This window comes from Chiloscyllium plagiosum, unplaced genomic scaffold (genome assembly GCF_037043375.1).
Source record: "Chiloscyllium plagiosum isolate Xiang-an unplaced genomic scaffold, Cpla_swu_hap1 HiC_scaffold_10, whole genome shotgun sequence".
Classification (NCBI taxonomy): Eukaryota; Metazoa; Chordata; class Chondrichthyes; order Orectolobiformes; family Hemiscylliidae; genus Chiloscyllium; species Chiloscyllium plagiosum.
Window position 1 is genome coordinate 77,253,176 of NW_028270148.1, and position 26,995 is coordinate 77,280,170.

A 26,995-nucleotide genomic window follows, 5' to 3' on the forward strand; every position below is an offset into this window, starting at 1 on the left:
GTCCATATGCAGCATGATGTGGGCAACATTCAGGGTTGGACTGATAAATGGTAACTGACAATAAGGCCATACAAGTGCCAGGCATTGGCCATGTCAAACAAGGGAGAACTTAACTATATCCCCTTGCAATTCAATGTCATTATGATCAATGAATCTACTATCAACATTCTGGGGATTGTCACTGATCACCATATAAATGCTGTTAAACTAGGTTTTTGGCTGGAATTTTAGAGGCATGTAACTCACTCCTTACTCCTCAAAGCCTCAGTACTATTGTTATAAAATCAAAAGAGTGTATGATCACTTTAAGACAGAAAACACTTTTCTGAGCTGAATGATTCGCGTGTATCATGTCTAGCTAACAGGCACAGAGAGTGCAGAATTGATAATATGTAACAGTCAGCTTGGGATTGTGTTTTAATGTTAAGGCAACCTGATTTTAATTTAACCAATTAATTTAAATTATGTCCAGGATACTAAAACCCAATTGAATGTGAATTTATTGTATTGACAACATCGGACCAATGAGAGGATACGATGTTGGTAGTATAGAAAGGTAAAGCATTTTGAAAAGAGTCAGAACTAATTGCCCATTGAACCAGAGAGCATCTGAAAGGGGTTTTCAAAACTCTTAAGGCAACATCTATTAAAGGTACCAAGAAATTTTACACAAAGACACTAACAATAAAAAGTAATCATGATTCGGAGATGCCAGTGTTGGACTGGGGTATACAAAGTTAAAAATCACACAACACCAGGTTATAGTCCAACAGGTTTAATTAGAAGCACACTAGCTTTCGGAGCGATGCTCCTTCATCACCTGATGAAGGAGCGTCGCTCCGAAAGCTAGTGTGCTTCCAATTAAACCTGTTGGACTATAACCTGGTGTTGTGTGATTTTTAAATAAAAAGTAAGATGACCCAGGGAGAAGACAGCAGAATCGGAAGGATGGAAGGAAGCAATAGATTCAGAAGACTGGAAGGAAGACAACATAAGAGGCTGTATGGACTTTGAAAGATTAAGTTGATTTAATGTTTAATAATTGTGTTATTAGAGCAGCACTATTATAGAGTGGGGCCAGAAAGTGATTTAGTTCAGAAGAACAGGAGCTTGGATCTATTTGTTAATAGATTTTGTTTAGTGTTCACGATTAGAGTTAGGAAAATAAATTGTTATTTCTTTTCTTTAAACAGTGGCAATCAGGGATTTTCTTTCACTCACTCACACGTTTAGCAGATTACAAAGTGATGCAAGCTTTTATGGGGTGTTAGTTTTAATTAGCAAAAGGGTTTGACTTCTGCATCACAACACTACCTATAAGGCACAAATGAAGACGTGCATTGGAATACTTCCCTCATGGCTGGATTAGGACAGCTCCAATATCCTCCAAGAAGCTTGGCACAAGCCAAAACAATGCAGCCAGCTGATTGTCTCCCCCATTCTCTACTTTTAACATTTACTCCTTCTATCATAGGTGCACCAATAGAAGCACTGACTCAAGGGAATTTAGAGACACGCAACAAACAGTGGCCTAGCCAGAGATGCTTGAATGCCATGAAATAACAAAAAAATATTAAGCCCACGAAGACTGCTTATTTTCTAAACAAGACCCTGGAGCTTCCATTGATATTAGTGTAAATATAGAAACATAGAGACTAGGAGCGGGAGGTGGGGAGCAAGTCATTCAACCTTTCAAGCCTCCTCTGCCGTTCAATATGATCATGGCTGATCCTCTTTCTCAATGCCATATTCCATTTTTTTCTCCATACCCTTGAATGCTTTTGGCCTTCAAAGTCTTCTATAGTAGACAATTCCACATGTTTCTTACCAGTGGAGTGAAGTTGAACATTTTCCTCATCTCAGTCCTAAATGGTTACCCCATATCCTGAGACTGTGTACAGTCTGTTCTGCTACAATAGCGGGTAGTTGTGTTCTTGTGTGATAGGAAATTGTGCAATAGAAATAACGGGGCTTATGGGAAAAATAGGGTTACGGATGAACAAACAAAAGTATCAGTAAAAGCCAAATCAAAATTAACAGTTAGCCTAACACAAATGATAGCACGGTCTAAGGAAATGGTAAAATCATATATTTAAATGGAATAATACAATAAATTTAACACTTTAAGGGGTTTCTGAGTTTGCTGAATTACAGTAATGAATGAAGACGTGGGCTGAGGGTCATCAACAGCATCATTACTTTCAGGTGCAGTTCTGGGTGCAGGGTTATGACGAAAGAAATTACTTAGTCCAGAAATGGATGGCCGTATTTCATTGTCCTCAGGCTGTTTCTTTGGGGTTGGCTTAAAAAAGGCACCTCGTTTTTGATGCTTTGCCATCTTTCTTCTTTCATGAAGAAGCTGTTCATAGGGTGCCAGATAAGACTTTATGCCACAAACTGCTGTCCTGCTGCATTCTGCATTGTAGTCATTGCCTTCTAAGAGCTGCAACTGCTTCTCAACTTCCCTCAGGATAGAAGACAAAAAGGAAGTGGAATGTTCTCATGGTGCTGCATCCTGGACTTCATCGTCTTCAGCTCGAGCTTCAATTTCCCCCACAACAACAAGCTGTTGTAGATCAGACTCCACTTAGAGTCATAGAGTCATAGAGCACAGAAACAGACCTTTTGGTCAACCCGTCCATGCCGACCAGATATCCTAAACCAATCTAGTCCTACCTGACAGCATCCAGCCCACATCCCTCCAAACCTTTCCTATTCATATACCCATCCAGATGCCTTTTAAATGTTGCAATTGCACAAGCCTCCACCACATCCTCTGGCAGCTCATTCCATACACGTACCACCCTCTGCATGAAAAAGTTGCCCCTTAGGTCTCTTTTATATCTTTCCCCTCTCAACCTAAACCTATGCCCTCTAATTCTGGACTCCCCCACCCCAGGGAAGAAGACTTTGTCTATTTAACATACTCATGCCCCTCATGATTTTATAAATCACTGTAAGGTCAACCTCAGACATCCCATGGAAAACAGCCCCAGCCTGTTTAGCCTCTCCTTTAGCTCAAATCCTCCAACCCTGGCAACATCCTTGTAAATCTTTTCTGTACCCTTTCAAGTTTCACAACATCCTTCTGATAGGAAAAAGACCAGAATTGCGCACAATATTCCAACAGTGGCCTAACCAATGTCCTGTACAGCCGCAACATGACCTCCCAACTCCTATACTCAATACTCTGACCAATAAAAGAATGCATACCAAACACCTTCTTCACTATCCTATCTACCTGCAACTCCACTTTCAAGGAGCTATAAACCTGCACTCCAAGGTCTATTTGTTCAGCAACACTCCCTAGGACCTTACCATCAAGTCCTGCTAAAATTTGTTTCCCAAAATGCAGCACCTCAGATTTATCTAAATTAAACTCCATCTGCCACTTCTCGGCCCATTGGCCCGTCTGATCAAGATCCCATTGTAATCTGAGGTAACATTCTTTGCTGTCCACTACACCTCCAATTTTGCTCACCCTTTCTAGCCCTCTGATTATCTTATATGTCTCAATTAAGTCACCTCTCAACCTTCTTCTCTCTAACAAAAATGAGCTCAAGTTCCTCAGCCTTTCCTCATAAGACTTTCCCTCCATACCAGGCAACATCCGAGGAAAACTCCTCTGAACCCTTTCCAAAATTTCCACATTCTTCATATAATGCGGTGACCAGAATTATATGCAATACTCCAAGTGCAGCCGCACCAGAGTTTTGGAGCACTGCAACATGACCTCATGGGTCCAAAACTCAAACCTTCTACAAATAAAGGCTAACACACCTTATGCCTTCTTAACTACCTTATCAACCTGGGTGGCAACTTTCAGGGATTTATGGACATGAACACCGAGATCTCTCTGCTCATCTACACTACCAGGAATCTTACCACTAGCCCAGCGCTCTTTATTCCTGTTGCTCCGTCCGAAGTGAATCATCTCACACTTTTCCACATCAAATTCCATTTGCTACCTCTCTGCCCAGCTCTGCAGCTTATCTATGCCCCTCTGTGACCTGCGACATCCTTTGGCATTATCCACAACTCCACCAACCTTAGTCTCATCTGCAAATTTCCCAATAACTCATCTGTCTACGTCCTCATCCAGGTCATTTATAAAAATGACATACAGCAGTGGTTCTAAAACAGATCCTTGCAGTACACCACTAGTAACTGAACTCCAGGATAAGCATTTCCCATCAACCACCATCCTCTGTCTTCTTTCAGTTAGCTAATTTCTGATCCAAACCACTAAATTACCCTCAATCCAATGCCTCCATATTTTGTGCAATAGCCTACCATGGGGAACCATATCAAATGTCTTACTGAAATCCATACAAACTACATCAACCAGTTTACCCTCATCTACCTGTTTGGTCACCTTCTCAAAGGAGAAAGTGAGGTCTGCAGATGCTGGAGATCAAAGTTGAAACTTTATTGCTGGAACAGCACAGCAGGTCAGGCAGCATCCAGGGTACAGGAGATTCGACGTTTCGGGCACAGGCCCTTCTTCAGGAAGAAGGGCCTGTGCCCGAAACGTCGAATCTCCTGTACCCTGGATGCTGCCTGACCTGCTGTGCTGTTCCAGCAATAAAGTTTCAACCACCTTCTCAAAGAACTCAATAAGGTTTGTGAGGCACGACCTACCCTTCACAAAACCGTGTTGACTATCCCTAATCAACCTATTCCTTTTTTGATGATTATAAATCCTATCACTTATAACCTTTTCCAACACTTTACCCACAACCGAGGTAAGGCTCACTGGGTTTTCTCTACTCCCCTTCTTGAACAAGGGTACACCATTTGCTATCCTCCAGTCTTCTGGCACTATTCCTGTAGACAATGACGACATAAGGATCAAAGCCAAAGGCTCTGCAATCTTCTCCTTAATCTTACTCTAGTCATTCTTTTATTTCTGACATACCTATAGAAAGTTTTAGGGTTTTATTGATCCTATCTGCCAATGACTTGTCATGTCCCCTCTTGTCCTTCTTCGCGCTCTCTATAGGTCTTTCCTGGCTAACTGGTAACTCTCAAGCCCCCTAACTGAGCCTTCACATTTCATCCTAACATAAGCCTTCTTCTTCCTCTTGACAAGAGATTTAGCTTCTTTAGTAAACCACGGGTCCTTAGCTCAACCACTTCCTCCCTGCCTTACAGGTACATACTTATCAAGGATACGCAGAAGCTGTTCCTTGAATAAGCTCCACATTTCAATTGTGCACATTCCCTGCAGTTTCTTTCCCCATCCTATGCGTCCTAAATCTTGTCTACTCGCATCATAATTGCATTTCCCCAGCTATAACTCTTGCCCTGTGGTATATACCTAGCCCTTTCCATCGCTAAAGTAAACACAACCAAATTGTGGTCACAACCTCAAATCTAACACCTGGCTGGGTTCATTACACACTACCAAATCCAATGTGGCCTCACCCCTTGTTGTCTATCTACATACTGTGTCAGAAAACCCTCCTGCACATATTGGACAAAAACTGATCCATCTAAAGTACTCGAATGATAGTATTTCCAGTCAATATTTGGACAGTTAAAAAACCCCTGTTACTCTCACTCCTATCCAGAATCATCTTTGTTATCCTTTCCTCTACATCTCTGAACAGGGTGACGTCTCCTTTCCTGTTTCTAACCTCAGTCCATACTACCTCATTAGATGAGTCCTCAAACATCCATTCTGCCACTGTAACACTGTCCTTAATTAACAAGGCCACGCCTTCCCCTCTTTTATCATCCTCTCTGGGTTCTTATTGATTTATCTAAATCCCAGAACCTGCAACAACCAAAATGTCCCTCCAAAATGGTCACAATATTGAAGTCCCAGGTACCAACCCATGCTGCAAGTTCACCCAACTTATTCTTAACGGTCCTGGCATTCAAGACATACTCCAAATCACCTTCCTGCTTGCCGGTGTACTCTTGCAACTTTGAAACCTTATTTCTGACCTCACTACTCTCAACCTCCTGGACACTGAAGCTACATTTAGATTCCCAACCCGATGCTGAATTAGTTTAAACCCTTTCAAAGAGTATAAGCAAACCACCCTGCCCCGGCAAGGATATTGGCACCCCTCTGTTTCGGGTGAAGACTATCCTGTTTGTAGAGGTCCCACCTACCCCAGAATAAGCCCCAATTATCCAGGTATCTGAAACCCTCCCTCCTCCATCATCCCTGTAGCCACATGTTCAACTCCTCTCTCTCCCTATTCCTCACCTCACTAGCACGTGGCATGAGTAACAAACCAGAAATAACAACTCTGTTTGTTCTACCTCTAAGATTCCACCCTAGCTCCCTGGATTTCTGCCTTAAATCCCCATCCCTTTTCCTACCTATATCGTTAGTGCCTATGTGGACTACAACTTGGGGCTGCTCCCCCTCCTCCTCAAGGATCTTGAAAACACGATACGAGACATCACAAACCCTGGCATCTGGGAGGCAACACACCAATTGTGAGAATCTCTCATTCCCACAGAACCTACTATCTTTCTCCCTAACTATGGAGTCCCTAGTAACTAATGCTCTGCTCCTCTCCCCCTTCCCTTCTGAGCAACAGGGACAGACTCTGTAAGTCATCCTCCCCAACATTTTTGAGTGCGAGCAGCAGCTGAGTTTAAACGAACCCGGAAGGCTACAGCTAAGGTGAGACAGTTTGTTTTAAAATTACTTACCGGTAGCGGGCAGCGGTGTTTTTTTTTCTCTTCACAGAAAGAGTGGGAGCAGCAGGGGGAAGTGATGACGACCAGAGGGGCAGCTGGAAGCTGGTGTAGCACAAGCTTACCTGGGTAGGTTTTATTTCCTATAAAAGCGCGCAGGAGAGAAACCCGAGACACTACAGAGGTAGTGCCTCCCACCCTCCCTCCTCCTCTAACCTAATAATAAGGCCCGTTGTGGTAAGTAGGTAAGTGCTGCATTTTGCTTGTTCTATTCTTTAGACCTATTTTTTTTTTTAAAAGGTTACTTTTAGAGGGATGGCAGTGAAGGCAGTGCAATGTTCCTCTTGCAACATGTTTGAGGTGAGGGATGCCATGGACGTCCCTGCTGATTACACTTGCAGGAAGTGCACCCATCTCCAGCTCCTCCAAGACCGTGTTAGGGAACTGGAGCTGGAGTTGGATGAACTTAGGATCATTCGGGAGGCAGAGGGGGTCATAGATCGGAGCTTTAGGGAAGTAGTAACTCCAAAGATTGCAGACAGATGGGTGACAGTGAGGGGGATTGGGAGGAAGCAGCCAGTGCAGGGACCCCCTTCGGCCGTTCCCATCAAGAACAAGTATACCGTTTTGGATACTTGTGGGGGGGGGGACTTACCAGGGGTAAGTAACGGGGCTCAGGCCTCTGGCACGGAGCCTGTCCCCGTTGCTCAGAAGGGAAGGGTGGAGAAGAGCAGAGCAATAGTTATTGGGGACTCGATAGTTCGGGGCACAGATAGGCGGTTCTGTGGGGGCGAGAGAGACTCACGTTTGGTATGTTGCCTCCCAAGTGCAAGGGTACGTGACGTCTCTGATCGTGTTTTCCAGGTCCTTAAGGGGGAGGGGGAGCAGCCCGAAGTCGTGGTCCACATTGGCACCAACGACATAGGTAGGAGGAGGGCTGAGGATGTTAGACAGGCTTTCAGGGAGCTAGGTTGGAAGCTCAGAGTTAGAACAAACAGAGTTGTTGTCTCTGGTTTGTTACCGGTGCCACGTGATAGAGAGTCAAGGAATAGGGAGAGAGAACAGTTAAATGCGTGGCTACAGGGATGGTGCAGGAGGGAGCGATTCCGGTATCTGGATAACTGGGGTTCTTTCTGGGGAAGGTGGGACCTCTATAAACAGGATGGTCTACACCTGAACCTGAGGGGCACCAGTATCCTTGGGGGGAGGTTTGCTAGTGCTCTTGGGGGGGGTTTAAACTAACTCTGCAGGGTCATGGGAACCTAGACTGTAGCTTTAGGGTGCAGGACCTGGAGTGTAGGGAGGTTAGGAACATGGCAAAGGAGGGTGCCTGTAAACAGGAAAGTGGCTTGAAGTGTGTATACTTCAATGCAAGAAGTATACGAAATAAGGTGGGTGAACTTGCAGCGTGGGTTGGTACCTGGGATTTCGATGTTGTGGCTATTACGGAGACATTGGTAGAACAGGGACAGGATTGGCTGTTGCAGGTTCCAGGGTTTAAATGTTTTAGTAGGGTCAGAGGTGGGGGTAAAAGAGGGGGAGGTGTGGCATTGCTTGTCAAAGATAGTATTACAGCGGTGGAAAGGAGGATGGATGAAGACTCGCCATCTGAGGTAGTTTGGGCTGAGGTTAGGAATAGGAAAGGTGAGGTCACCCTGTTAGGAGTTTTCTACAGGCCTCCTAATAGTCCTAGAAATGTAGAAGAAAGGATTGCGAGGATGATTCAGGAGAAGAGTGAAAGTAATAGGGTGGTTGTTATGGGGGACTTTAACTTTCCAGATATTGACTGGGAAAGCTATAGTTCGAGTTCGTTAGATGGGTTGGTGTTTGTCCAATGTGTGCAGGAGGGTTTCCTGACACAATATGTAGACAGGCCAACAAGAGGTGAGGCCATATTGGATTTGGTTCTGGGTAACGAACCAGGCCAGGTGTTAGAATTGGAGGTAGGTGAGCACTTTGGGGACAGTGACCACAATTCGGTGACTTTTACTCTAGTGATGGAGAGGGACAAGTGTGCACTGCAGGGCAAGAGTTATAGCTGGGGGCAGGGAAATTATGATGCGGTGAGGCACGACCTAGGATGCGTGGCTTGGAAAAGTAGGCTTCAAGGCATGGGCACAATTGATATGTGGAGCAACTATTGAATGTCCTTGATAAGTATGTACCTGTCAGGCAGGGAGGAAAGGGTCATATGAGGGAGCCATGGTTTAATAAGGAATTGGAATCCCTTGTTAAATGGAAGAGGGTGGCCTATGTAAAGATGAGGCGTGAAGGTTTAATTGGGGCGATTGAGAGTTATAAGGTAGCCAGGAAGGATCTGAAGAGAGAGCTAAGAGCAGCAAGGAGGGAACATGAAAAGTCCTTAGTTGGTAGGAGTAGGGAAAACCCTAAGGCTTTCTATCGGTATGTCAGGAATAAAAGAATGATTAGGTCCAGTCAAGGATAGTAGTGGGATGTTGCATGTGGAGACTGAAGAGATTGGGGAGACACTGAATGAATACTTTTCATCAGTATTCACTCAGGAACAGGACATTGTTGCCGATGTGAATATTGAGTCACAATTAATTAGAATAGATGGCTTTGAGGTATGTAGGGAAGAGGTGTTGGAAATTCTGGAAAGGGTGAAAATAGATAAGTCCCCTGGGCCTGATGGCATTTATCCTAGGATTCTCTGGGAAGCAAGGGAGGAGATTGCAGAGCCATTGGCCTTGATTTTTATGTCCTCGTTGTCTACAGGAATAGTGCCAGTAGACTGGAGGATAGCAAATGTGGTTCCCTTGTTCAAGAAGGGGAGTAGGGATAACCCTAGTAACTATAGGCCAGTGAGTCTCACTTCTGCTGTGGGCAAAGTCTTAGAGAGAATTGTAAGGGATAGGATTTATGAACATCTGGATAGGAATAATGTGATCAAGGATAGTCAGTATGGTTTTGCGAAGGGCAGGTCGTGCCTCACAAATCTTATTGAATTCTTTGAGAAGGTGACTAAGGAGGTAGACGAGGGGAAAGCGGTAGATGTGGTGTATATGGATTTTAGTAAGGCGTTTGATAAGGGCGGCACGGTGGCACAGTGGTTAGCACTGCTGCCTCACAGCGCCAGAGACCCGGGTTCAATTCCCGACTCAGGCGACTGACTGTGTGGAGTTTGCACGTTCTCCCTGTGTCTGCGTGGGTTTCCTCCGGGTGCTCCGGTTTCCGTCCCACAATCCAAAAATGTGTGGGTCAGGTGAATTGGCCATGCTAAATTGCCCGTAGTGTTAGGTTAAAGGGGTAAATGTAGGGGTATGGGTGGGTTGCGCTTCGGCGGGTCGGTGTGGACTTGTTGGGCCGAAGGGCCTGTTTCCACACTGTAAGTAATCTAATCTAATCTAATCTAATAAGGTTCCCCATGGTAGGCTACTGCAAAAAATACGGAGGTATGGCATTGAGGGTGAGTTGGAGGTTTGGATTAGGAATTGGCTGGCTGGAAGAAGACAGAGGGTAGTAGTTGATGGTAAAGGTTCATCTTGGAGTGCAGTTACTAGCGGTGTTCCGCAAGGATCTGTTTTGGGACCATTGCTGTTTGTCATTTTTATAAATGACCTGGAGGAGGGGCTAGAAGGTTGGGTGAGCAAGTTTGCGGATGATACGAAAGTCGGAGGAGTTGTTGACAGTGAGGAAGGATGTGGCAGGTTACAGCGGGATACAAGTTTCAGAGCTGGGCAGAAAGGTGGCAAATGGAGTTCAATGTAGGTAAGTGTGAGGTGATTCACTTTGGTAAGAGTAACAAAAAGACAGGGTACTGGGCTAATGGTCGGATACTTGATAGTGTGGATGAGCAGAGGGATCTTGGTGTCCATGTACACAGATCTCTGAAAGTTGCCACCCAGGTAAATAGTACGGTGAAGAAGGCATTTGGCGTACTGGCTTTTATTGGTAGAGGAATTGAGTTCCGGAGCCCTGAGGTCATGTTGCAGTTGTATAAGACTCTGGTGCAGCCGCATCTGGAGTATTGTGTGCAGTTTTGGTCGCCATACTATAGGAAGGATGTGGAGGCACTGGAACGGGTGCAGAGGAGGTTTACCAGGATGTTGCCTGGTATGGTAGGAAGATCGTATGAGGAAAGGCTGAGGCACTTGGGGCTGTTTTCATTGGAGAAAAGAAGGTTTAGGGGTGACTTGATAGAGGTGTACAAGATGATTAGGGGTTTAGATAGGGTTGACCATGAGAACCTTTTTCCACATATGGAGTCAGCTATTACGAGGGGACATAGCTTTAAATTAAGGGGTGGTAGGTATAGGACAGATGTTAGGGGTAGATTCTTTACTCAGCGAGTCGTGAGTTCATGGAATGCCCTGCCAGTAGCAGTGGTGGACTCTCCATCTTTATGGGCATTTAAACGGGCATTGGATAGGCATATGGAGGATAGTGGGCTAGTGTAGGTTAGGTGGGCTTGGATCGGTGCAACATCGAGGGCCAAAGGGCCTGTACTGCGCTGTATTTTTCTGTTTCAATGTTCTATAACAGTATCCAAAATGGTATACTTGTTATTAAGGGAAACGGTCATAGGGGATCCCTGCACTGTCTGCCAGTTCCCTTTCCGTCCCCTGATTGTAACCCATCTGCCTTTTTCTTGTACCTGAAGTGTGACTATCTCCCTGTAACTCCTCTCAATAACCCCCTCTGCCTCCTGAATGATCCGAAGTTCACCCAGTTCCCTAGCATGGCTTTCGAGGAGCTGGAGTTGGGTACATTTCCCGCAGATGAAGTCAGCACGGACACTAGTGGTGACCCATACCTCTCACATTCTGCAAAAAGAACATTCAACTGCCCTAATCTCCATTTCCATTATTCTAAATCCCCAGAGATTACTGAAAAATAGAGAAAAAAAAACTAGTTACCTTACCAATCTGGCGCACAGCATCTTTTTTTCATTAGAGGAGGGGGATGGGTGGGAGACACCACCTACATTTAGAGGGATATGGGCTAAGTGCTGGCAAATGGGGCTAGATTAGGTTAGGATATCTGGTGGGCATCGATAAGTTGCATCAAAGGGTCTGTTTCCGTGCTGTATATCTCTATGACTCCAAGTAATTTCTCCTCATCTGTGTTTTAAATTTACAACCTCTTATCCTAGAATTAAATTTACTACCTCTTATCTCTCATTCTAGACTGCCCCGCAAGAAGACTCATCTTCTTTCTGTCTACTTTGTCAACCCTTTTAGCATCTTATATAAGTCAATTGCATCACATTTTATTTTTCAAAACTCTAGACTATAAAGGCTTAAACTGCTCAATCTTTCTTCATAAGCCAATTCCAACCCCTCTGGAATCAATCCAGTGAATCTGCCCTGAACTGCTGCCAAGCCCTCCTCAAGCAAAGTGATTAAATTACATGCAATACTCCATGTTCAGTCTCCCCAAAGCCTCACACAGTTGCAGCAACATTCCCTACTCTTACACTCTATTCCTTCAGCAATAAATGTTAAAATTCTATCTGCCTTCTTTATTACCAGCTGCATCGACGCTTTAATTTTCGGCGATTCACACATGAGAACACCAGGGTCCCTCTGCACCAAAGTATCCTGAAGTTTCTCCCCATTTTGATAAGAAATTGCCTTTTTATTCTTTCAACTAAAATCCATTATCCATGTTAAACACCACCTGCCAAATTTTGACCCATTTGCCTAACATTTGCAAATGTCTTACTTCTTCATTGCAACTTACTGACCCACTTAGTTTAGTGCTATTTGCAAATCTGGCCTTGGTACCTTCTACCCTGAATCCAAATCACTCACAGAGTATATATAGTTGGGGCCTGAGGACTGAACCCTGTAGCATGTCACTAGTTACATTTTGCCAACCAGAGAAAGATCCACTTATCTCAACTCTCTCTGCTTTCTGTTAGTCAGTTAATCCTTTATCCAAGCTAATAAATTAGCACTAAACTGATTTACTCTTACCTTGTAAATTTTGTGCAGCTCCTTATCAAATGCCTTCTATACTACATCTACCAGATCTCCATTATCCACTTGTTGCTTCGAAGAACTCCAGCAAATTAGTCAAACATGATATACCTTCACAAAACCATGCAGACCCTGAGTGTTGACTCTTCAACTGTCCTGCTATAACTTTCTTAATAACGGATTCTAACAATTTCCCAATAACAGTTAAACTAACTGGTCTGCTGTTTCCTACTTCCTGTTCCCCTCCCTTTTTGAATAACTATGTTAATTAGCTCAAATGATAGAGCACTTGCTTTGCATGCGAGAGGTAGTGGGATTGATGCCCACATTCTCCACAATAGTTTGGGGCAGCACAGTGGCTCGATGGTTAGCATTGCTACCTCACAGTGCCAGGGACCAGGTTCGATTCCAGCCTCAGGTGACTGTCCGTGTGGAGTTTGCACATTCTCCCTGTGTCTGCATGGGTTTCCTCCGGGTGCTCTGGTTTCCTCCCACAATCCAAAGATGTTTAAGTCAGGTGAATTGGCCATGCTAAATTGCCCGCAGTGTTAGGTGCATTAGTCAGGGGGAAATGGGTCTGGGTGGGTTACTCTTTGGAGGGCTGGTGTGGATATTTTAAGCTGAATGGCCTGTTTCCACACTGTAGGGATTCTAATCTTCTAATCATTAGCATTTTCCCAATCCATCAGAACCATTCCCACATGCAGGAAATTTTGAAACATCATAACCAGTGATTCACAGTCTTTGCTGCCATTTCCATTAAGACCTGAGGATCAGGCCCTGGGGACTTGTCTGCCTTCAAGGCCAACAGTCTGCTCAGTACTTTTTCCCTGGTGATGATGATGATTATAAGCTCCCCCCTTTCTACAATGTCTACACTGACCATGACACCATTTCTGGTTGTTGGAAAATCCATCTGGCTCGCTAATGTCCTTCAGGGAAGTAAATGTGCTTTTCTCACCTGGTCTGATATACATGACTTGGAGATGCTGGTGTTGGACTCAGGTGGACAAAGTTGTGATAACCACCTGATGGAGGAGCGGTGTTCCAAAAGCTAGTGCTTCCAAATAAACCTGTTGGACTATAACCTGGTGTTGTGTGAGTTTTAACTTGGTCTGATCCACATGTGAGTCCAGACCCACAGCAAGTTGGATGACATTGAACTGTCCTCTGAAATGGCGTAGCAAGCCATTCAGTTGTAATAATCATTATGAAATTTCAATAAAGTAATCAAACTGGATGGACCACCTATCATCAACCCTAAGCCTCAAAAAATACAACAGCAGAAACAGTCCTACTGACCTTCGAAGTCCTCTTTACTAACATCTGAGGACTAGTGCCAGAATTGGGACAGCTGCCTCATTAGTCAAGCAAAAGCCTGACATATTCATACTCACGAAATCACACCTGACAGACAAGGTCCCAGAAAGCACCATCCCGGAATATATTCTGTCCTACTGGTAGGACTGATGCAGCAGAAGTGGTGGCACATTGACTCCAGACCTCTCAACGGCTTCAGGTTAAACACTGAGCAAGGAAACCTCCTGCTGATTACCATATATCATCCTCCATCAGCTGTTGAATAAATATTCCTCCCTTGGAGGAAGCACTTAGGGTAGCAAGGGTGAAAAATGTACAGTGGGTGAGAATTTCAATATCCAACACTAAGAGTGGTTTGGCACTGGAGAATATCCTCTATCACCATGTTAAATAGGACAGACCTCAAACAGATCTAGCAACTCATGTCCAGGCATTCATGAAGTGCTGTGAACCACAACAGCAGCAGAAGCATTGTCGAGCACAATCTGCAACCTCATTGTCTGCCATACCCCTATTCAACCATTATCTTTATGCCATTGAATCAACCCTTGTCCAATGGAGACTGCAGGAGGGCATGCCAGGAGCAGCACTAGGCATACTGAAAATTGAGGTGTCAACCTGGTGAAGCCATCAAACAAGACTACGTACATGACAAACAGCATAAGCAGCAAACGATATAGAGAGTTAAGTGATCCCACAGCCAAGGGATCATATCTAAGCTCTACAGTCCTATCACATCCAGTCATGAATGTGGTGGGCAATTAAGCAACTCACTGGCGGAGGAGGAGGCTCCCTAAATATCCTCATCCTCAATGATGGAAGAGCCCAACACATCAGTGCAAAAGATAAAACTGAAGCATTCATAGCAATCTTCAGCCAGAAGTGCCAAGTGGATGATCCATCTCTTCCTTCTACATTGAACCCATAGAATTTTATATGATTACAGATCCCAGTCTTTAGCCAATTTGATTCACTCCATGTGAAGTTGGAGGCATTGGATACTGCAAAAGGCTTTGACAACATTCCAGCTATAGTATTAAAGACTTGTGCTCCAGAACTTGCTGCTCCACTAGCCAACCTCTTCCAATACAGTTATAATAATGGCAGCTACTTGACAATGTGGAGAAATTGTTCAATAGTATACAAAAGGCAGGGCAAATCCAACCCAGCCAATTACCATCTCATCACTCGACACTTGATCATCAGTAAAGTGGTGTAAAATGTCAGCAACAGTGTAATCAAGCTGCACCTGCTCAACAATAACCTGTTCAGTAACACCTAGCTGGGGTTCCACCTAGGGTAGTCAGCTCCTAACCTTATCACACCCTTGGTCCAAACATGGACAAAAGAGCTGAATGTCAGAGATGAGGTGAAAGTGTAGTCCTTAACATCAAGGTAGCATTCAACCATGTGAGGCATCAAGAAGCCTTAGCAAAACTGGAATCAATGGGTATCAGAGGGCAAATTCTCCACTGTTTTGAATCATACTTGGCACATAAGAACTTGGTTGTAGTTGTATGAAGTCAGTATTCTCAGCACCAGGATATCTCTGCAGGAATTCCTCAAAGTAGTGACCCAGACCCGAACATCTCCAGCTGCTTCATCAATGACCTTCCCTCGATTATAAGGTCAGAAGTAAGAATGTTTGTTAATGATTGCACCAAGTTTGCTAATGTTTGCTAATGATTGCACCATCATTCGCAACTCCTCAGATACTAAAGCATTGCATGTTCAAATGTAACATGATCTGGATATTATCCAGGCTTGGACTGGCAAGTAACATTTGTGGCACACAAACAGTAGACAATGGCCTTCAATAAGAGCCAATCAATTCTCTGCCCCTTGACATTCAATGGTGTTACCATCACCATCTCTTCCACTATCAACATCCATGGAGTGCCTATTGACCAGAAACTCAACTGGAATCACCACATAAACAGAGTGGCTACAAGAGAGGTCAGAGATGAAGAATATTGCAGCAAGTAAAGTCACTTGACTCCCTTACGCTTGTCTACCACCTACACAACACAAGTCAGGAGTATGATGGAATACATCCTGCTTGCCTGAATTGGGACAGCTCCAATACCATTCAACTAACTTGACACTATCCAGTACAAAGCGACCTGCTTGATTGGCATTACACCCACAAGCATCCAGTCCCTCCACCTCCAGCGCACAGTAACAACAATGTGTACTATCTATAAGATGCATTGTAGAAATTCACCAAAGATCCTTAGAAAGCACCTTCCAAACCCACAACCATTTCCACCTAGAAGGACAAGGACAATAGTTACATCAGAACACCATCACTTGCAAGTTCCCCTCCAAGCCACTTACCACTGTGATTTGGAAACATATTGCTGTTCCTTCATATCGCTGAAAATCTCAGGGTATTGTGGGTCAACCTATACCATCAGTGGTTCAAGAAAGCATCACACCATGACATTCTCAAGGGAAACTAATGAACAGGCAATAATTGCTAACCAGCCAATGAACCGCACGACCCATGAGTGACCAAAACCCAAACACTACCTGTTACTATTGAGATGGTACTAGTGTCCTCCACTGTAAAATCTCAGTCAAAACATTGATTTAGTGTGTCTGCCATTTCTGTGTTTCCCACTATTAATTACCCAGTCTCATCCTCCAATGGACCAACATTCACTTTAGCGCTCTCTTCCCTTTGACATACTGCCTAGAAGCTTTTGTGTTTTGTTTTTATATTTTTGTGTTAGTTTCATAAGAAACATTTATAAGAATGTTTCAGAAGAAACAGTGGCACAGTGGTGGGAAGCTACATTGCTGCCTTACTGCAACAGAGACCTGGGTGTGATTCCAACATTGAGTGACTGTTCATGTGAAGTTTGCATGATCTCCCTGTGTCTGCATGGTTTCCATGGGTGCTCTAGTTATTTCCCATAATTCAAAGATGTGCAGGTTAGGTAGATTAGCCATGCTAAATTGCCCTCTAGTGTCCAGGGATGTGTACACTAGGTGGATTAGCCGCGGATAATACAGGGTTTGGGTGGGATACTCTTTGGAGCAGTGGGCAGACTAAATGGACCGAATGGCCTCTGTAGGAATTCTATGATAATTTAACTTGGCTTATTTTATTACTTTTGCATTAACCCTTTGTTGATTTTTAAAAGTTTCCTAATCCTCCAGCCTGCCACTGGCCTTTGCAATATTTTTGGCTGTATGCTATCTTCAACTTCCTTCCATAGTCATGGATTTTTGTTCCATCTCTCAAACTCTTGTGATTGACTAAGCATTATTGTTTTGGTGCCTTGTTGAATGCTGGGTGCGATATCTAGTTCTTCAATGCCTTTTCAGACATGGTTTTGGGAAATCTGAGTGGTTTGCTGGGCTATTTCGGAGACTGGTTAAGAACCAACTGCATCATATGGCTTTGGAGTCACACGTACACCAGGGAAGGTAAGGATAGAGGACTTTATCCCCAAAAGAGAATGAATGAACTGGGTGGGTTTTTATAAAATCTTGTTGTTTCATTGCCATCATAATTGAGACCAGCTTTTTGTTTAACTTCAGTTATAAACTGAATTTAAATTCCATTATCTGCTTCAGTGGGATTTTAACTTGTGACCCCAGAACACACCTTATTAATTGTTTGCAATATTTGCATGACAACTTTCTGAATTCTGCATTAATAATTACATCCATGTTCCTCCAAACATCAACATTTAGAAATTCTAAGCATTTTAAGGATTATACAAATAATCTGCTTCTCATAGTTTGCATTCTCACTGAGATTTATAAAAACAATAAACTCAAATACATTACTACCTGTCTTTTAGTCTAAATGACTAATATAGATAGTTAAGTGGCTACGGTCCAGCGCTGATGTAGCAAATTTTCAAAGATTGATGTAAGGTTAACTAACTTGTATTTCCTTGATTTTTCTCCTCTTTCCCTGAGTGAATCAGATTGATCTTTATGACAATCGTGGAGGATATCCTTACCAGAACTGGGGCGAGCTATGTTTTCAATCCAAATCTATTAATTGAATTCAAATTCACTCATTGCCATGGCAGAATTTGATTGCTATTTAATCGGATTGTTACATTTATCAACATCTAATTTGCTTGGATCATTCTACAATCTAAGAACTTTTGGAAAATCATAGAGCACTTACCATTAGGGCAGCACAATGGCTCAGTGCTTAGCACTGCTACCTCACAGCACCAATTCTCACCTCGGGTGACCCTCTGCGTAGAGTTTGCATTTCTCCCTATGTCTGTGCAGGTTTCCTCCCACAGTCCAAAGATGTGCAGGTCAGGTGAACTGGCCATGCTAAATTGCCCATAGTGTCAGGCACATTAGTCAGAGGTAGGGTAGGGGAATGGGTCTCGGTGGGTTACTCTTTGGAGGGTCAGTGTGGACTGTTGGGCTTCATTGAAGTATTATAAACTTATTATTTTAATCCAACTTACTCAAGCTCCTTATTAAGTCACAGATAAGATTTTTGCTGAATTATATTTCTTATAGGAATTAATTTTTATTCCTTTAAAATTTTGAATTGTTTATTTTAAGATTTATCACTTTTTACTCCTCACAATACATTTTACTCTACTTACCCAATCAATCTTAGCCATCTTTCCTTTCACATCTATGTAATTGCCTACAGGTTTTAGATACTCAGAAGACAATAAGTAAGCCAGAAGAATATTAGAATAATATTCAGAAGGCATGTGTGTTTCAAGAGGTCACCCCCAAGTACTAACCCACTGTGGTGTTTCATGTCGAGTATAAACCAGGCTTCTTCTTTTTGCACAGAGTTGACTTGATATATAATTGACTTCCTCTGTCTGCTGCAAATCCATTTCATGTAACGTTCCTCCATCTTTTTCATCTTGCTTGTTGACTTTGAGGAGACTTGCTGAGGTTGACAGCTGTCACACAATTGGAAAGATCTTTTAGTAGTGAGTTGGTTGAAAAGTACCTACATTGCAAAAATCTAAGATGGTTGAGTCAAAGTTCTCTAAACATTACCTGAATGAAATTACCCTTCTCTCTTAATATTTGGGCAGGTAAGATCTAATTGCTTTATGCAGAGATGCTATTAACTGTGGGGGTGCCTTGCTCTATGTGTTATCAGCAAAATCATACACTACTTTATAGAGGGAACAGGAAGAATTATTATTTTCTTACATTTAAAACTTAGGGAAGAAGCCCATTTTCTCCTACCTTACAAGAATGTCTACAAGAACTTGGCAAGATTCAGAATTCTTAAGAGATCAAGAATTGTTACACATAATCGAGCAGAAAATATTGGAAATGCTCAGGAGATCTGGTAGTATCTGTGGATTGAGGAACAGGGTAACATTTCTGGTCAAAGACTTATTATCAGAACTTCACCTATACGTTTTCATCACAAAGAGACTAGTAAAGGGAAAGACAGCACATTATCGACCTGAAGAAGGGTCATCTGACTGAAACTGTTAACTCTGATTTCTCTCCACAAATGCTGCCAGCCATGCTGAGCTTTTCCAGCAATTTCTGTTTTTGTTTCTGTCATTATCACACTATTCTTCTAAATAATCAATTGAGGAGTATGGTCTAGCTTTTCTTTTAAATTTCCCAGCATTGTTAAATGTTGTCAATGAGCTAACGACATAATTTATCCTGTACTCAAAGGAGACATGTTGAAGCATTACTTTGGCACTGCACTTCCAGGAGTTTGGTGCAACAACCTTAAAAATGCTAATATAGTTAAGATGGTATATGGCCTGAAGTGAATCTTGCCCTCTCATGCTATTTCCCTTCTAGGTAGTGGAGGTAATGGGATTTGAAGATGTCGTTGAATAAGCCTAAGTGAATTGCTGCAGTGCATTTTGTAGATTCTATGCATACTGCCATCATGTGTTGATTATGGAGGAATTGAACATTGAAAGTATGAACAGTGGGCCAATCAAGCGAGATGCTTTGTCCTGAATGATATTGAGCTCCTGGAGTATTGTTGCAGCTGCACTCATCCAAAAAACTGGGGAGTTTTCTATCACAATCCTAACTTGTGCCTTGGAAATAAAAGGCAATGTTTTGATGAGTCAGGAGTTTCTCACTTCAAAATTCCTAGCCTCTTGCCTGCTCTTGTAGTCACAGTATTTATATAGCTGGCACAGTTCTGTTTCTTGTAAATGGTCACCATCAAAATATTCATAGTGAGGGTTTCAGTGATGATAATGCCATTGAATATCAAGGTGGAAGAAATGGTCAGATCCCTACTTGTTGGAGATAGTGTTGCCTGGCATTTGTGTATCATTAATGTGGTTTGCCACATATCAGTTCAAGGCTAGCTGTTGTCTTGGTCTCGCTAAATATGACCTGATGAATGGGCAGCGCTTTGAAAGCTTGTGATTGCAAATAAACCTGTTGGACTATAACCTGGTGTTGTGCTACTTGTGACCTTGTCCACCCCAGTCCAATACTGATGCCTCCACATCATCGCCAAATATGAATGCAGATTGCTTCAATATTTAAGGAGTCACGAATCATGCTGAACATTGTGCAGCTATCAACAAATATGGCCATCCACCCCCTTCAGACCTTATAGTGGAACATTGATGAAGAATCTGAGTGTTGAGCTCAGAATACAATACTGAGGAACTCCTACAATGGGTCTGACATGAATGACTGTGGGGTGTTCAGGAGGCCCAGAGTTTTCCAGAACCAATTTTATTTCCAGGGGAGGAGAAAGGCACAGTGCTATAAGTGCTGTAATACATCCTCTGTTTGTCTCAGGAACCAGTGACATAGTAACAATGTTCTTTGAAATCTGCACCAGGTCTGACAATCTGTCGACCTCCAGAAACAACCAATGACCCAACTGGATCTGACCCATCAGTGACGAGGAACTCCCGAAATGCCTGACGATGTGAACAGACGGGGCCTGACATCCGACACTGGGGCCGTGACAATGAAGCAGCCAACCACCTACCGGCATCGCCTACCGGCACTTAGTGACCCAACTTCATGAAGTGGACTTGCACTCTACCCAGCCTTGTGCAGTCCCATCATCGAGGTCTGACCAAACCAAACCAAGAATAAACTCCTAAGTTACTGCTTGGAGTCAGTGGACGGGTCTGCATTCAAGAATTCAGTGGCCAACCTAAATGAGCATGCTACTATCGTCACAGACTTCATCAGTAAGTTCCAAAGAAGTTAATCTGAGTGCTCTCCAACCGGAAACCAATGGATGAATCATCTGAGGTGTTCAAGTCTCTCTGAGCTTCACAGGAAATCTACGTTTATATTGCAAAGCCATTGGGGAAGACAAAAGACAATACCAGATCAAAATAGAGTCCCAAAATAGAGTCGACTGTAGCAAGGTCTACATGATATAATGGGCTACAATGTGAAGTCAGGTAGAATTACTAACAACAATGCATCCCATCCTAATGAGTTCAATTGGCTAGAATGCCATATTTGACAGAAGGTCAATGAAAGGATGTCACTTGCCCCGCAAGCCTCAGGTGCACATGTACTCATAGCTGCAGATATCAGATCAACCTTCTTGACAGTAAACTCACTGAAAGTGACTGACCATGATGGAGTCCTGGCCATACACTCAGATCATGTGTGGACCAGCTGGCAGGAGCATTTGCAGAATCTTAGAATGCCTAAAGCATGGAAGCAGGTCATTTGGCCCACTGAGTCAACACCTACCCTCCAAAGAGCATCCCACCCAGACCAACTCTATTCCTATAACCCTGCATTTACCATGGCGAATCCCCCTAGCTTGCACATCCCTGGACACTATGTGCAATTAAGTATAGTCATAGAGTCATAGAGATGTACAGCATGGAAACAGACCCTAGAGTCCAACCCATCCATGCCGAATAGATATCCCAACCCAATCTAGTCCCACCTGCCAGCACCCAGCCCATATCCCTCAAAACCCTCCCTATTCATATACCCATCCAAATGCCTCCTAAATGTTGCAATTGTACCAACCTCCACCACTTCCTCTGGGAGCTCATTCCATACACGTACCACCCTCTGCGTGAAAATGTTGCCCCTTAGGTCTCTTTTATATCTTTCCCCTCTCACCCTAAACCTATGCCCTCTAGTTCTGCACTCCCCAACCCCAGAGAAAAGACTTTGCCTATTTATCCTATCCATGCCCCTCATAATTTTGTAAACCTCTATAAGGTCACCCCCCAGCCTCCGACGCTCCAGAGAAAACAGCTTCAGCTTGTTCAGCCTCTCCCCATAGCTCAAATCCTCCAACTCTGACAACATCGTTGTAAATCTTTTCTAAACCCTTTCAAGTTTCGCAACATCTTTCCGATAGGAAGGAGACCAGGATTGCACGCAAAATTCCAAAAGTGGCCTAACCAATGTCCTGTACAGCCGCAACATGACCTCCCAACTCCTGTACTCAATACTCTGACCAATAAAAGAAAGCATACCAAAAACCTTCTTCACTATTCTGTCTACCTGCGACTCCACTTTCAAGGAGCTATAAACCTGCACTCCAAGGTCTCTTTATTCAGCAACACTCCCTGCGACCTCACAATTGTGTGTATAAGTCCTGCTAAGATTTGCTTTCTCAAAATGCAGTACCTCGCATTTATCTGAATTAAACTCCATCTGCCACACTCAGCCTATTGGCCCATCTGATCAAGATCCTGTTGTAATCTAAGATAACCTTCTTCGCTTTCCACTGCACCTCCAATTTTGTTGTCATCTGCGAACTTACTAACTATACCTCTTATGCCAAAAAGTAGAGGACCCAGCACCGATCCTTGTAGCACTCCACTGGTCACAGGCGTCCAGTCTGAAAAACAACCCTCCACTACCACCCTCTGTCTTCTACCTTTGAGCCAGTTCTGTATCCAAATGGCAAGTTCTCCCTGTAATCCGTGAGATCTAACCTTCTCCCATGGGGAAACTTGTCGAACGCCTTACTGAAGTCCATATAGATCACATTTACTGCTCTGCCCTCATCAATACTCTTTGTTACTTCTTCAAAAAACTCAATCAAGTTTATGAGATATGATTTCCCATGCACAAAGCCATGTTGACTATCCCTAATCAGTCCTTGCCTTTCCAAATACATGTATATCCTGTCCCTCAGGATTCTATCCAACAACTTGCCCACCGCCGACGTCAGGCACACTGGTCCACAGTTCCCTGCCTTGTCCCTACCACCCTTCTTAAACAGTGGCACCACGTTAGCCAACCTCCAGTCTTCCAGCACCTTGCCTCAGCAAGAGGCCCAGCAATCACTTCCCTAGCTTCCCACAGAGTTCTAGGGTACACCTGATCAGGTCCTGGGGAGTTCTCTACCTTTGTGCATTTCAAGACATCCAACATTTCCTCCTCTGTAATCTTGACATTTTGCAAGGTGTCACCATCCAATTAGTTACTTTCTATATCTTCCATATCCTTTTCCACAGTAAATACTGATGCAAAATACACATTTAGTATCTCCCCTATTTTCTGCGGCTCCACACAAAGGCCTCCTTACTGATCTTTGAGGGGCCCTATTCTCTCCCTAGTTACCCTTTTGTCCTTAATGTATTTGTAAAAACCCTTTAGATTCTCCTTAATTCTATTTGCCAAAGCTATCTCATGTCCCCTTTTTGCCCTCCTGATTTCCCTCTTAAGTATACTCCTACTTCCTTTATACTCTTCTAAGGATTCACTCGATCTGTCCTGTCTATACCAGACATATGCTTCCTTCTTTTTCTTAACCAAACCCTCAATTTCTTTAGTCATCCAGCATTCCCTATACCTACCAGCCTTTCCTTTCACCCTGACAGGAATATACTTTCTATGGATTCTCATTATCTCATTTCTGAAGGCTTTCCATTTTCCTGCCGTCCCTTTACCTGCGAACATCTGCCCCCAATCAGCTTTTGAAAGTTCTTGCCTAATACTGTCAAAATTGGCCTTTCTCCAATTTAGAACTTTAACTTTTCAATCTAGTCTATTCTTTTCCATCATTATTTTAAATCTAATGGAATTATGGTCACTGGCTCCAAAGTGCTCCCCCACTGACACTTCAGTCACCTGCCCTGCCTTATTTCCCAAGAGTAGGTCAAGTTTTGCACTTTCTCGAGTAGGTCCATCTACATAATCCACCTAACCAACATATCTTTGGACTGTGGGAAGAAACCATAGCACCCAAAGGAAACTCTTGCAGACATAGGGAGAAGGTATGAACTCCATATAGCCATCTTTAAAATCTCCTTACTACAATGTGAGGTTCCCAGTTGAAAACCACTATCATCCCGATGCCAAAGAACAATCAGGCAACATGCTTTAATGACTACTGTCTGGTAGGTCCGACATCCATCATTAGGAAATGCTTTGATAAATTAATAATGGCACACATCATCTCCAGTTTCCAACTAAAATTGGCTGACCGTCGCAATCTCCCTGGAACATCTGGATAACAAGCATACCTAAATCAGACTCCTATTAATTGACTTTAGCTCTGCCTTCAACAGCATGATTTCAACCAAACTCATCTCCAAGTGCCAAGACCTAGGGCTCTGCTCCCCTCTCTGAAACTGAATTTTCTACTGTCTGACCCACAAACCATAATCAATAACATCTCCTCCACAGTAATCTTCAACACTGGTGCCCAACAAGGCTGCCTATTTAGCCTCTTATTATACTCTTTATATACTCATGACTGTGTGGCCAAATTCAACTCTTTCTCCATTTATAAAGTTGCTGATAACACCACAGTACAGAGTCGGATTTCAAATAATGACGAGACAGAGGACAAGAAACAGATTAAACAGCTTAGTGTCCTGGTATAAAGACAATAATCTCTCCTTCAATGTCAACAAAATGAAGGAGTGGTCTTCAACTTCAGGATGTGGAGTGGAGGGCACGCCCCTGTCTGTGTCAATGGTGGTGAGATTAGATTAGATTAGATTAGATTACAGTGTGGAAACAGGCCCTTCGGCCCAACAAGTCCAATTTAGCATGGCCAATTCACCTAACCTGCACATCTTTGGACTGTGGGAGGAAACCGGAGCACCCGGAGGAAACCCACGCAGATACGGGGAGAACGTGCAAACTCCACACAGTCAGTCGACTGAGGCTGGAATTGAACCCGGGTCTCTGATGCTGTGAGGCAGCAGTGCTAACCACTGTGCCACCGTGCCTCCCGTGAGGTGGAGGTGCTCGAATGCTTAAGTTCCGAGGAGTATCACCAAAAATCTATTCTGCTCCATCCTCATTGATGCTGCAGTCAAGAAAGCACACCAATGCCTCGACTTGCTCAGGAGGCTAAGGTAATTCAGCACATCCGCGATGACTCTTTTATTGATGCACCATGGGAAGCATACTATCTAGATATGTCATAGTTTGATATGGCAACTGCTCTGCTCAAGACTGCAAGACGCTAGAGACCTGTGAATGCAAACAATTAGATTAGATTACTTACAGTGTGGAAACAGGCCCTTCGGCCCAACAAGTCCACACCGACCCGCCGAAGCACAACCCACACACCCATCCCCCTACATTTACCCCTTCACCTAACACTACGGGCAATTTAGCATGGCCAATTCACCTAACCTGCACATTTTTGGACTGTGGGAGGAAACCGGAGCACCCGGAGGAAACCCACGCAGACACGGGGAGAATGTGCAAACTCCACACAGTCAGTCGCCTGAGGCGGGAATTGAACCCGGGTCTCTGGCGCTGTGAGGCAGCAATGCTAACCACTATGCCACCATGCTGCCCCAATCCGTCACAAAAACCAGCCTTCCTTCTATTGATTCCGTCTCACTTCCTGCTGCCTCAGGAAAACAGCAAAAATAATCAAGGGCTCCTCCCCCTTCCCATTATATTCTCTTCCATCCTCTTCATGTACCAACAGATTCAAGAATAAAATCTTCCCAGCTGTTATCATACTTCCGAACAGATTTGACCTTTCTCTGTAGTTGTAACACTATATTTTGCATTCTTTTCTATTACCCTGATGTACTTACTCAAGGCATGATTTGTCTGGTTAGCATGCAAACAATACTTTTCACTGTATCTCATTACATGTGACAATAATAAATCAAATCAAAGGTAACTGTGCCAGATGCTGGACCGGAAACTGAAGACTGCAGGAATGGAAGACAATTTTCTCCCTGTAGCTGTGAAGGTCACTGCAGCACTGAACATTTATGTGACTGGCTTCTTCCATAAAGTGACAGGTGACCTGTGTGGGATCTTCCAATTGTACACCCACAAATGCATCAGGACAATCTGCACAAGGTCACACTGGTTCATTTTGCTCCCTCAAGTGAAGGACAATGCAGTATAATTCGGTAACATAGTTGGATTCCCCAACTGCAGGGTGATCACAATGCTGTGGTATTCATCAACAAGAAGAGGTCCCATTAAATTGATGTGCAGGAGACCTTTAATCACCATTTAATCACTTCCTGGAGGTGTGTACACCTTGTATGTTTGAGGATGCAGGAGTTTGGAAGGCTAGTAACTGGGGGCAAGGGATGAACACTGCAACCATGACTCATGTCACCATTGTGCATGCCCTGGCTGGTGTGGAACCCAAGTTTAATTCTGCCAATGCCTCAAGCAGGGCCACATGGAACAGAGTACAGAGTGCTTGAAGATGCAGTTCGCTAATTGGGCAGGACCAGGAGGCCTTCCAGTACATAGAACATAGAAGAATACAGCGCAGTACAGGCCCTTTGGCCCTCGATGTTGCGCCGATCCAAGCCCACCTAACCTATACTAACCCACTATCCTCCATATACCTATCCAATGCCCGCTTAAATGCCCATAAAGAGGGAGAGTCCACCACTGCTACTGGCAGGGCATTCCATGAACTTACGACTCGCTGAGTGAAGAACCTACCCCTAACTTCAGTCCTATATCTACCCCCACTTAATTTAAAGCTATGCCCCCTTGTAATACCCGACTCCATACGCGGGAAAAGGTTCACACTGTCAACCCTATCTAACCCCCTAATCATCTTGTACACTTCAATCAAGTCACCCCTAAACCTTCTTTTCTCTAATGAAAACAGCCCCAAGTGTCTCAGTCTTTCCTCATACGATCTTCCTTCCATACCAGGC

The 26,995-nt window shown here is 43.7% G+C and overlaps 1 protein-coding gene across 5 annotated transcripts in view; it reads right to left on the bottom strand.

Moving 5' to 3' along the window:
- sytl3 (synaptotagmin-like 3) overlaps positions 1-26,995 on the bottom strand; it is a 168,577-nt gene that overhangs the window by 35,888 nt on the left and 105,694 nt on the right. For 4 of the 5 annotated variants that reach the window (XR_015758473.1, XM_087991473.1, XM_087991471.1 and 1 more), the window contains one exon: positions 18,665-18,832. The exons of the other annotated variant lie outside the window; for it this stretch is intronic. Coding sequence is in view for 3 of the 4 variants with exons in the window: in XM_087991473.1 (XP_087847599.1) it covers positions 18,665-18,832 (168 nt within the window). In the remaining variant the exon portion in view is untranslated. The remainder of the gene's footprint in view (positions 1-18,664; positions 18,833-26,995) is intronic. 5 annotated transcript variants of the gene reach the window in all.